This window comes from Limanda limanda, chromosome 4 (assembly GCF_963576545.1).
Source record: "Limanda limanda chromosome 4, fLimLim1.1, whole genome shotgun sequence".
In the NCBI taxonomy this organism is placed as follows: domain Eukaryota; kingdom Metazoa; phylum Chordata; class Actinopteri; order Pleuronectiformes; family Pleuronectidae; genus Limanda; species Limanda limanda.
This window is the reverse complement of record NC_083639.1, coordinates 28,867,154-28,879,452: the sequence shown is the minus strand read 5'-3', so window position 1 is coordinate 28,879,452 and position 12,299 is coordinate 28,867,154. Positions and strand designations below refer to the sequence as shown.

The 12,299-nt window shown below is 41.2% G+C and overlaps 3 protein-coding genes across 3 annotated transcripts; all 3 read left to right on the top strand.

The window, feature by feature from the left end:
• Positions 1–2,537: 2,537 nt before the first annotated feature.
• On the top strand, positions 2,538–4,414 carry LOC133000010 (tripartite motif-containing protein 16-like protein). Its single transcript, XM_061069850.1, has one exon. It carries the CDS (start codon positions 2,578–2,580, stop codon positions 4,003–4,005), a length of 1,428 nt encoding a protein of 475 aa, XP_060925833.1. The 5' UTR covers positions 2,538–2,577; the 3' UTR covers positions 4,006–4,414.
• Positions 4,415–5,368: 954 nt separating this feature from the next.
• LOC133000450 (tripartite motif-containing protein 16-like protein) lies at positions 5,369–7,278 on the top strand. The gene has a single exon (XM_061070391.1). It carries the CDS (start codon positions 5,409–5,411, stop codon positions 6,834–6,836), a length of 1,428 nt encoding a protein of 475 aa, XP_060926374.1. The 5' UTR covers positions 5,369–5,408; the 3' UTR covers positions 6,837–7,278.
• A 943-nt stretch (positions 7,279–8,221) lies between these two features.
• On the top strand, positions 8,222–10,911 carry LOC133000449 (tripartite motif-containing protein 16-like). The gene has a single exon (XM_061070390.1). The coding sequence runs from the start codon at positions 8,279–8,281 to the stop codon at positions 9,935–9,937; it is 1,659 nt and encodes a 552-aa protein (XP_060926373.1). The 5' UTR covers positions 8,222–8,278; the 3' UTR covers positions 9,938–10,911.
• Positions 10,912–12,299: the final 1,388 nt, after the last annotated feature.

The window sequence follows — 12,299 nt, the reverse complement described above, 5'->3', positions numbered from 1 at the left end:
TTTCCTCCTACATGTATCTACTGTACGATTAGAGGATTGTTGCACATGAAAGTCATTTGCAGGAGCTTTGATTGATGGTGATGAAATATAATCAGGACGATTAAGGATTAAACTGAAAAGCTTCATACGTGTTTTCTTCAATCTCATTCCTATTGGTCCAATTGCAGCATTTCCCCTGGAAGGTCATTGACATTTCCTCTTACCTGAGTGATAATGCGTCTTAGTGCGGGGTGAACTCAACCGACGACCTTCAGGGCTGAAGATCCCACTCGGCTGGTTGTCTCCGCCATGGACAACAACACAGGTTTTCACTGATGAGAAAAAAAAAGGAAAGGTACAACAAAAATTTGAAATTGGGCTAATATTTAATCAGACTTCCAAATTTGTAGTTAGTACTTTTATGAGACTTAATCAATAAATTGGCTATCTTTCCCCCTCCTTTGAAGGGCGGTGCCTCGAGGTAACTTTAATCAATTAGGTTAATATTTAATATTAATATTCGTGATATTATTATTTGATATTTTATTTTGATAACCAAATTTATTGAATACCGAAAGGCACACCATTTTATGGTATCACGTTTAATGCATTATTGCACAACAAACTTCTCTCCTGCACAGAAAACACTGACGCCCCTGAAACACCTCCAGGAGTAAGTCATTAGTAGTTTTAAAAATGGAGGTAGACTCCTCTTGAACCAGAGAATGAAGAGAATGCGCAGGTGCCTGAAACCAATATTCTCTGGAACGACCAGCAGAGGGCGTCTCAACTTGATTTATAACTTCAGGAAGGATTTGGTCAATACAGCATTATGCTGTTAATTTAGTAAATGATGGTGCTAATTGATTGATTGACCATAAAGCACTGCATATATATTTGGGGCATGGACACTGTGTGATTTACAGATTGGAGAGTCCATTGACTGCAGGTTGCAGATGTAGGTGGGCATAAAGTGTCACAGCCAGGCTCCACCCCCCACTCCTCCAACTATGGTAACTACTTGTTAGGACCAGGTTTTCCACCTCTGTGTTGTGCTCTGTGTTTCCCCAACAAGTCCTTAACATAGGAACAATGGATTCATAATGCTCTTTTTATGTATTCATGTATTGTAATGATGTGTATGGGTTGTGTGTGACCAGGGGCGTCGTTAGGCCTGTTTTAGGGGGGCCCCCCCAAATAATTATTGGGATTAAAAAAAAATTAAAAAAAAAAAATTAAAAAAAAGAAATAAACTATTGTTTTACACATGGACAAGTTATTTATTTTTCTGGTTTGTATTTTTTCTCCCCCTTCAAATTACAATCCAATAGCCTCTCATCATACTTAACAATAAAAGACCGGGCACTAGGACCTTGGGGAGTCTGTATCGCTGCTGCGCTGGCTTTCTCACTCTGTCAAGTAACGTCTCTCATCAAGACAGCAGGATTACAGCCAAGGAGTTTAGCTCATAGTAAATGATGCACGGAGTGAAATTGTAAGTACAGGTGGTTACAGAATGTGGCTATCTGTAGTTTCTAACGTTTGTTACCTGCTTGAATTTAGGTTTACTTGAGGCAAATGAAAGGGAATATTGTAATGAGCTATGTTAACACTAAGCTAGCTAGCTAGCTATTTTGTTAGAAAATGTCTCCAGTGAGCAAGAGTGTGAACGAGCAAATTTGAAATGTAAGAAATAACTATCGACAGCTCTTTATTCTTTGCATTAATATCTATCTCTAGTATTTTAAAACAATAATATCAGTGCCTATAGAATGTTGATGTTTATAATCAGTTAATGCTAGTCAAAACTAGTATATCCGTCCTTCCTTAACAAGCAGGAAAATTATTTCTCTCTATTTGAGAAAAGTTCATATTTGTGTTGTCAAATTTCACAATGACCCTGAAATTCTGTCTCTTCTGTTATCTTATACTGAATGAATGCAAGCAAAGATACAGACAAAAAAAAAATCACAGTCTTTCTGATTGAACCAATCTATGAACTGTCTGAAACAATGGATATCCGCAGCCCCAAATGAGCTCAAAAAAAATTGGCGCGAGCTGTGAGCGCAAACATTCAACATCCTTAGGGGCTAAGCCCCCCCTTTCTTTCAATCCTAGAAACGCCCCTGTGTGTGACTACTGTTTACAAACCAAATAGTCGGGAACAGTAAAGACGACCTTAACCTTAACTTAACCTTTATTCTACTTTGTTAGTTTTTCATTCTTCTATGAGAGGGTTTGATTTTGTTATTTTTGCAGGTTCTTCTTTATTTGTTCTGAGATGTGCTTTATAAATAAAGATGTGATTTATTATTATTATTAAATGCATCTATTTGTGTGAGTGAATAGGCCGCTGTTAAATGCAGTAAAACCTGAAAAGAAAAAAACCTTCTTCCTCAAACTCAACCAGCTCCTCCCAGTCAGGACATGTCTGTGTCTCCTCCCTTCACAGGCGTGTCAGTGTAAGGACCAGTGAACAACATGCTGTGAACTGTGGGAGATGAGTCACTGCAGGAAATGAACGAGAGGGGGAGGGGCAGAGATCTGTTTCTGCTCAGAGGGAGTGACTCTGTTGTTCAGTCTCTGGCAGCAGCTGAAATGGCGCAGCAGGCAAATCAACTGGACAGACAAAGATTCTCCTGTCCAATCTGTCTGGAACTACTGAAGGATCCGGTGACTACTGGCTGTGGACACAGCTACTGTAAGAGCTGTATTAACAGCCACTGGGACGAAGAGGAGGAGAGAGGAAGCTACAGCTGTCCTCAGTGTAGACAGACCTTCAAACCGAGGCCTGTGCTGGTGAAAAGCACTATGTTAGCTGATTTAGTGGAGGAGCTGAAGAAGACTGGACTCCAAGCTGCTGAACATAAAGACCACGACACAGTGTCAGCTGTAGCAGAAAGGACTAAGAGGCAGACAGAGCTCGGGCTGAGGAGACAAACAATCCAGCACAGAGTCAAGGACACAGAGAACGACGTGAAGCTGCTTCAACAGGAGGAGGAGGCCCTCAATTGCTCTGCTGATAAAGCAGTGAAGGACAGTGAGAAGATCTTCACTGAGCTGATCCATCTTCTGGAGAAAAGAAGCTCTGATGTGAAGCAGCAGATCAGATCCCAGCAGGACACTGAAGTGAGTCGAGTCAGAGAGCTTCAGGAGAAACTGGAGCAGGAGATCACTGAGCTGAAGAGGAAAGACCATGAACTGCAGCAGCTCTCAGACACAGAGGACCACAACCAGTTTCTACACGACTACCCTTCACTGCCACCACTCAGTGAATCTACACACTCATCCAGCATCAGGATCCGTCCTCTGAGGAACTTTGAGGATGTGACAGCAGCTGTGACACAGGTCAGAGGTCGACTACTTGACATTCTGAATGAGACAGGGACAGAGGTTTTACAGATTGTGTCTCAAGTGGATGTCTTACTGCAACAACCAGAGCCAGAGACCAGAGCTGACTTCTTAAAATATTCACAGGAAATCAGATTGGATCCAAACACAGCACACAGACGTCTGTTATTATCTGAGGGAAACAGAAAAGTATCACATATGAGAGAAGATCAGTCTTCTTCTGATCACCCAGACAGATTCACTGGTTGGTATCAGGTCCTGAGTAGAGAGAGTTTGACTCGACGTTGTTACTGGGAGATGGAGCTGGAGGTGGGGGTAAGGGTGAAAGGAGGAGTTGGTGTAGCAGTCACATACAAGAATATTAGCAGAGCAGTGAAATCACGTGAGTGTGAATTTGGATCAAATGATAAATCTTGGTCATTATATTGTTATGAAAACAGATATGAATTTTATTACAACAGCATCATGACTCCAGTGTCAGGTACTGTGTCCTCCAGAGTAGGAGTGTACCTGGATCACAGTGCAGGTGTTCTGTCCTTCTACAGCGTCTCTGACACCATGACTCTCCTCCACAGAGTCCAGACCACATTCACTCAGCCTCTCTATGCTGGAGTTAGGGTTTATAATAGATCCACAGCCAAGTTGTGTCAACTCAGCTGTCAATGTATAAACTGAACAGACATTGCTGATGAAATGATCAATGACCTCAGAGCGTCCACATGTCCAACAGGTCAACTTCACTCTGGTTGGAAGCACAGAGCATCAGTGTTATGGGATCTTTGGTCACATTGTAATTGTGGAACCTGATTTGTTTTCATCTAGGCTCATCTCTGTAAAGTGTGAATCCACTCGTCCTCATTGTATTTACATATTTAGTAAAGGGGCATATTTATCTGCTGCTACGTAGGTTTCTGTTCTTTTTGAATTTCATGATCTGAACTAGCAGTTCCATTGGAGATTGTCCTGATCGAGTCCCTCTGAGGGTTTGTTCTGCAGCTCTCATCACATGTGTATCTTTTACATGTGTATATACATTTAAATCTCTTATATATGTATACAACATAACAACAATGTAACGTGTGATGGAGCTGAAAGATGAAATAAAGAATAAATCCAGTCTGTTTTTTTGTCTTTATTTCCAGGAAATTTATTCACCTTAAGGTTGTTTTTGTTTGCTGTTTTTTCATTAATGTTGCATATGTGAATTTTGCCAACATCTACACTGTCAAGAACTCTATATCCTTCAACTAAGCTAACTATCTAGATGGTAATTTTGATTATAGTTATTAATTTGATTGTTATTAATCAGAGTTCCAAATTTGTTGTTAGTACTTGTATGAGACTTAATCAATAAATAGGCTATCTTTCCCCATCCTTTGAAGGGTGGTGACCTGAGGTAACTTTAAAGTTATTATTTAATATTAAAATTTGTGAATGCCGACAGAAACACAATTTTATGGTATCCAAGGACTAATGGAATGTTAGTGTTCTTTTTAAGTATTCATGTATAGTTATGATGTGTATGGGTTGTGTGTGACTACTGTTTACAAACCTAATGGCCCCTCTGTAGCGGTAAAGACGACCTTAACCTTAACTTAACCTTTAATCTACTTTGTTAGTTTTTCATTATTTTATGAGAGGGTATGATTTCGTTATTTTTGCGAGTTTTTCTTTATTTTTTCTGAGATGTGCTTTATAAATAAAGATGTGATTCATTATTATTAAATGCATCTAATTGATTTGACTTTAATTGTTCCTGTATGTTGTGAATGAAGGAAAACACACTCTGCCTCTCACTGAAAGCTGCTCATAACACCAAGTGTGAATAGGCCGCTGTTAAATGCAGTAAAACCTGAAAAGAAAAAAACCTTCTTCCTCAAACACAACCAGCTCCTCCCAGTCAGGACATGTATGTGTCTCCTCCCTTCACAGGCGTGTCAGTGTAAGGACCAGTGAACAACATGCTGTGAACTGTGGGAGATGAGTCACTGCAGGAAATGAACGAGAGGGGGAGGGGCAGAGATCTGTTTCTGCTCAGAGGGAGTGACTCTGTTGTTCAGTCTCTGGCAGCAGCTGAAATGGCGCAGCAGGCAAATCAACTGGACAGACAAAGATTCTCCTGTCCAATCTGTCTGGAACTACTGAAGGATCCGGTGACTACTGGCTGTGGACACAGCTACTGTAAGAGCTGTATTAACAGCCACTGGGACGAAGAGGAGGAGAGAGGAAGCTACAGCTGTCCTCAGTGTAGACAGACCTTCAAACCGAGGCCTGTGCTGGTGAAAAGCACTATGTTAGCTGATTTAGTGGAGGAGCTGAAGAAGACTGGACTCCAAGCTGCTGAACATAAAGACCACGACACAGTGTCAGCTGTAGCAGAAAGGACTAAGAGGCAGACAGAGCTCGGGCTGAGGAGACAAACAATCCAGCACAGAGTCAAGGACACAGAGAACGACGTGAAGCTGCTTCAACAGGAGGAGGAGGCCCTCAATTGCTCTGCTGATAAAGCAGTGAAGGACAGTGAGAAGATCTTCACTGAGCTGATCCATCTTCTGGAGAAAAGAAGCTCTGATGTGAAGCAGCAGATCAGATCCCAGCAGGACACTGAAGTGAGTCGAGTCAGAGAGCTTCAGGAGAAACTGGAGCAGGAGATCACTGAGCTGAAGAGGAAAGACCATGAACTGCAGCAGCTCTCAGACACAGAGGACCACAACCAGTTTCTACACGACTACCCTTCACTGCCACCACTCAGTGAATCTACACACTCATCCAGCATCAGGATCCGTCCTCTGAGGAACTTTGAGGATGTGACAGCAGCTGTGTCACAGGTCAGAGGTCGACTACAGGACATTCTGAATGAGACAGGGACAGAGGTTTTACAGATTGTGTCTCAAGTGGATGTCTTACTGCAACAACCAGAGCCAGAGACCAGAGCTGACTTCTTAAAATATTCACAGGAAATCAGATTGGATCCAAACACAGCACACAGACGTCTGTTATTATCTGAGGGAAACAGAAAAGTATCACATATGAGAGAAGATCAGTCTTCTTCTGATCACCCAGACAGATTCACTGGTTGGTATCAGGTCCTGAGTAGAGAGAGTTTGACTCGACGTTGTTACTGGGAGATGGAGCTGGAGGTGGGGGTAAGGGTGAAAGGAGGAGTTGGTGTAGCAGTCACATACAAGAATATCAGCAGAGCAGTGAAATCACGTGAGTGTGAATTTGGATCAAATGATATATCTTGGTCATTATATTGTTATGAAAACAGATATGAATTTTATTACAACAGCATCATGACTCCAGTGTCAGGTACTGTGTCCTCCAGAGTAGGAGTGTACCTGGATCACAGTGCAGGTGTTCTGTCCTTCTACAGCGTCTCTGACACCATGACTCTCCTCCACAGAGTCCAGACCACATTCACTCAGCCTCTCTATGCTGGAGTTAGGGTTTATAATGGATCCACAGCCAAGTTGTGTCAACTCAGGTGTCAATGTATAAACTGAACAGACATTGCTGATGAAATGATCAATGACCTCAGAGCGTCCACATGTCCAACAGGTCAACTTCACTCTGGTTGGAAGCACAGAGCATCAGTGTTATGGGATCTTTGGTCACATTGTAATTGTGGAACCTGATTTGTTTTCATCTAGGCTCATCTCTGTAAAGTGTGAATCCATTCGTCCTCATTGTATTTACATATTTAGTAAAGGGGCATATTTATCTGCTGCTACGTAGGTTTCTGTTCTTTTTGATTTTCATGATCTGAACTAGCAGTTCCATTTGAGATTGTCCTGATCGAGTCCCTCTGAGGGTTTGTTCTGCAGCTCTCATCACATGTGTATCTTATACATGTGTATATACATTTAAATCTCTTATATATGTATACAACATAACAACAATGTAACGTGTGATGGAGCTGAAAGATGAAATAAAGAATAAATCCAGTCTGTTTTTTTGTCTTTATTTCCAGGAAATTTATTCACCTTAAGGTTGTTTTTGTTTGCTGTTTTTTCATTAATGTTGCATATGTGAATGTTGCCAAAATCTACACTGTCAAGAACTCTATATCCTTCAGCTAAGCTAACTATCTAGATGGTAATTTTGATTATAGTTATTAATTTGATTGTTATTAATCAGAGTTCCAAATTTGTTGTTAGTACTTGTATGAGACTTAATCAATAAATTGGCTATCTTTCCCCTTCCTTTGAAGGGTGGTGACCTGAGGTAACTTTAAAGTTATTATTTAATATTAAAATTCGTGATAATAATATTCAATATTTTCTTTTGATAACCAAATTTATTGAATGCCGACAGAAACACCATTTTATGGTATCCAAGGACTAATGGAATGTTAGTGCTCTTTTTAAGTATTCATGTATTATGTGTATGGGTTGTGTGTGACTACTGTTTACAAACCTAATGGCCCCTCTGTAGCGGTAAAGGCGACCTCAACCTTAACTTAATCTTTAATCTACTTTGTTAGTTTTTCATTCTTTTATGAGAGGGTTTGATTTAGTTATTTTTGCGAGTTTTTCTTTATTTGTTCTGAGATGTGCTTTATAAATAAAGATTCGATTCATTATTATTATTAAATGCATCTATTTGATTTGACTTTAATTGTTCCTGTATGTTGTGAATGAAGGAAACACACTCTGCCTCTCACTGAAAGCTCCTCTTAACACCAAGTGTGAATAGGCCGCTGTTAAATGCAGTAAAACCTGAAAAGAAAAAAAAACTTCTTCCTGAAACACAACCAGCTCCTCCCAGTCAGGACATGTCTGTGTCTCCTCCCTTTACAGGCGTGTCAGTGTAAGAACCAGTGAACAACAAGCTGTGAACTGTGGGAGCTGAGTCACTGCAGGAAGTGAACGAGAGGGGGAGGGGCAGAGATCTCTTTCTGCTCAGAAGAAGTGAATCTGTTCTTTAGTCTCTGGCAGCAGCTGAAATGGCACAGCAAGAAATTAAAGTGGACAGAGAAAGATTCTGCTGTTCTATCTGTGTGGATCTACTGAAGGATCCGGTGACTACTGGCTGTGGACACAGCTACTGTAAGAGCTGTATTAACACCCACTGGGACAATGGGGAGGAGAGAGGAAGCTACAGCTGCCCTCAGTGTAAACAGACCTTCACACCGAGGCCTGTCCTGGGGACAAACACCATGTTATCTGATATAGTGGAGGAGCTGAAGAAGACTGGACTCCAAGCTGCTCCTGCTGATCACTGCTATGCTGGACCTGAAGATGTGGCCTGTGATTCCTGCACTGGGAGAAAACGGAAAGCTCGTAAGTCCTGTTTGGATTGTTTGGTCTCTTATTGTGAGAAACACCTCCAGCCTCATCTTCAGTCATCTCCATTTAAGAAGCACAAGCTGGTGGAGCTGGAGAAGCTCCAGGAGAACATCTGCTCTCGTCACGACGAGGTGATGAAGATGTTCTGCCGCACTGATCAGCAGTGTATCTGTTATCTCTGCTCTGTGGATGAACATAAAGACCACGACACAGTGTCAGCTGCAGCAGAAAGGACTGAGAGGCAGAGAGAGCTCGGGCTGAGGAGACAAACAATCCAGCAGAGAGTCCAGGACACAGAGAAAGATGTGAAGCTGCTTCAACAGGAGGAGGAGGCCCTCAACGGCTCTGCTGATAAAGCAGTGGAGGACAGTGAGAAGATCTTCACTGAGCTGATCCATCTGCTGGAGAAAATAAGTTCTGATGTGAAGCAGCAGATCAGATCCCAGCAGGAAACTGAAGAGAGTCGAGTCAGAGAGCTTTTGGAGAGACTGGAGCAGGAGATCACTGAGCTGAAGAGGAAAGACCATGAACTAAAGCAGCTCGCAGACACAGAGGACCACAACCAGTTTCTACACAACTACCTCTCACTGTCACCACTCAGTGGATCTACACACTCATCCAGCATCAGGATCCGTCCTCTGAGGTACTTTGAGGACGTGACAGCAGCTGTGTCAAAGTTCAGAGGTCGACTACAGACAGAGATTTTACAGATTGTGTCTCAAGTGGAAGTTTTACTGCCACAACCAGAGCCCAAGACCAGAGCTGACTTCTTAAGATATTCACAGGAAATCACACTGGATCCAAACACAGCAAACAAACATCTGTTATTATCTGAGGGAGACAGAAAAGTAAAACGTATGAGAGAAGAACAGTCATATTCTGATCACCCAGACAGATTCACATATCATTATCAGGTCCTGAGTAAAGAGATTCTGACTGGACGTTCTTACTGGGAGGTGGAGGTGGAGGTGGGGGTGATGAGAAGAGCAGTTGGTGTAATGGTCACAACCAAGAATATCAGCAGAGGAGAAGAACCAAAAAGTATATTTGGACTAAATTATGAATATTGGATGTTAGCTTGTGATCGAGAGGGATATTTCATTCATCACAACAGAATCGGGCGTCCAGCGCCAGGTCCTGTGTCCTCCAGAGTCGGAGTGTACTTGGATCACAGTGCAGGTGTTCTGTCCTTCTACAGCGTCTCTGACACCATGACTCTCCTCCACAGAATCAAGACCAAAGTCACTGAGCCTCTCTATGCTGGAGTTAGGGTTTGTTATTTTAAAGACACAGCTGAGTTCTGTAAACTCAAATAGACTTGAATCATTAAAAGCAGTGATTCAGATCCTGTGTTTAAATCTTTAACTTTTTTGTTCCATGTTTGTTGATCAAAGTCTGTTGTGGTGATGTTTCTGCTCCGCACAGAGATCAGCTGTCAATCAAACACTGACCTTCCTTTATCACACATATTTAGTTCTCACTTTGTAAAGACAGAAATCTATAATTACACTGACATGAATGTGTTTGAAATAACTAATGTTGCTGTTGTTTTGATTTTCTGATTATTTCTTCTTTTCTTTTCCACATGTGAGATGGAGGTGAAACAAACTGATTGTGTGTCCATGAACTCACTGAACAAGAGTCACTGAACAGACTTTACTGATGAAATGATCAATGTCTTCCGAGCGTCAACATGTCCAATAGATCAACTACACTTTATTTCAGGCATTAATATGTTTATTAATCTAATTAATACATTGTAACAGTAGTAAAGTGTAATGTACCTTCAAGACCTTCTGTGTTGTCCAGATACCAAAGACCATTATAACCTTAAGTCATTTGTAAAGCATGGACCGTGCAGGAGTACTCCAAACTCATGAGTGACTGTTCAGGTGCCAGTGGCCTCTGATGGATTCATGTATGACAGGATAGTCTCCGTTCAGTCGGGCATTAACGTTGGAGCGTATGTTAGCAACAAAACGAGGGTCGTAGGAAACGTCCATCTACTGTGTGTATGAGTGTCTGCTGGTCAACATGTTCCACGTGCTCCACCTCCATCCACACAGACCCTGAACTGAAGATAAATCACTAATCATTGTATTAATCCACCTGTGGGTGTGAGAGGATAACGTTGGGGGTCGGTGTCCGAATATTACACATGTCATAACTTTAGATTTAATGGATAATATCATAAACATATTGAGGATTGCTTTGTATTTCATTTGTTTTGAGTTCATCATTAAGGATTTAAATCCCTTTCCTTTATTGTTTTTGTTTTCATTTTAATTTTGTTGCGATTTTAATAAAGTTATAAAAAAAATCTGTGTTTTTAATTATTTTGTGTGCTCAGAGTATTTAAACATTTCATTCACACGGTACATGACACTTCTTTAAATATTGTGTTACTCTGCAAACAACTTTTTAAATTTCATAATAAAACCAGCTGATGTATTTAGGTGAATAATTAGAGCAACAGTCTTTTTATTTGTCTCTATAGAAAAGTGAGGAGCCTCCTCAGACAGAACAGAACTCTGCTGTCAGGATTCTAACCAGATTCAACAGGTTGGAACACATCAGCCTGGTTTTAGCCTCTTTACACTGACTCTCAGTTTCTTACGAGTGGAAGCTTCTTTAAATGACTTTTAAAACTCTCAATGCTCTGACTGCTCAGTTTATCACAGATCTTTAATCCTTGAGATCCTCTGGCAGGAGACTTTGAACTGATCCAGATTCTCAGCTAAACACTAAGACACAGTTTTAGAAATAAGGTTCAGAGACTGTGGAACAACCTGCCTGAGGAAAAGCAGTCCGTGTCGGTAACTTCCTTTAAATCAAAACCTAAAACCTACTTCTATCGAACCTGTTGGGATTTAAAATTTAAGCTCCTCTGTGTGTGTGTGTCTGTGAAGATGTTTATAGAACTGTTCTGTTGTTTGGGTCACTATGAAGCAAATCGATTGTTAATTCTAAGCTTGCAGTTTGAGATGCGCATACGATCTTTTCACTTTCAAATAGGATTATTATCGTGCTGGGTGTGGTCTTTTCAGAGTGAGGCTGCACATTTAATGGCCTTTCACTTTCAAAAGGACATGTTCATGTGCTGGGTGTGGTCTTTTCAGAGTGAAGCTGCACATATGCTATCCCTTTTAGAGTTAAACTGGCCATTTGCTATAGCTAATTATCAGTTTGTTTTGAGCCATTTTTTACGTGGTACTTTAAATCTGTACAGAATGACTACATGACTGACGAGGACGAAGAGGGGGGATGTCAGGCAGAGGATCAGATTGAAGTCTTTCCCAACATGCAAGCAGGAGAGGAACATGAAAGCAGCCAGTCTTCAGTAAATGTCTATCCAATACGACCGTACTGTTACAGCAGTGTTGTAAAGTCTCTGAAATCACTTGTTAAAAGACCTGGATGTGAAGAGAGATGTGACGAATGGTGAAAGCGTAACATACCTGAGGGTGTGTTAGTACACACCCTCAGATGTTTATGATGGACAAGTATGGCAGGCGATGACTCAACCGATATGCTTTATGTGAAGCAGTGTTTTTGGTGTCAGCAGAAAGACTTCTTTTTAGGAAACTGTATTAACATATTATCTTGGATGAGCTTGACAGGCATGCAATGTTATCAATATATCATCAGATGTATCCTGAAAACTCTATCACGGACGTT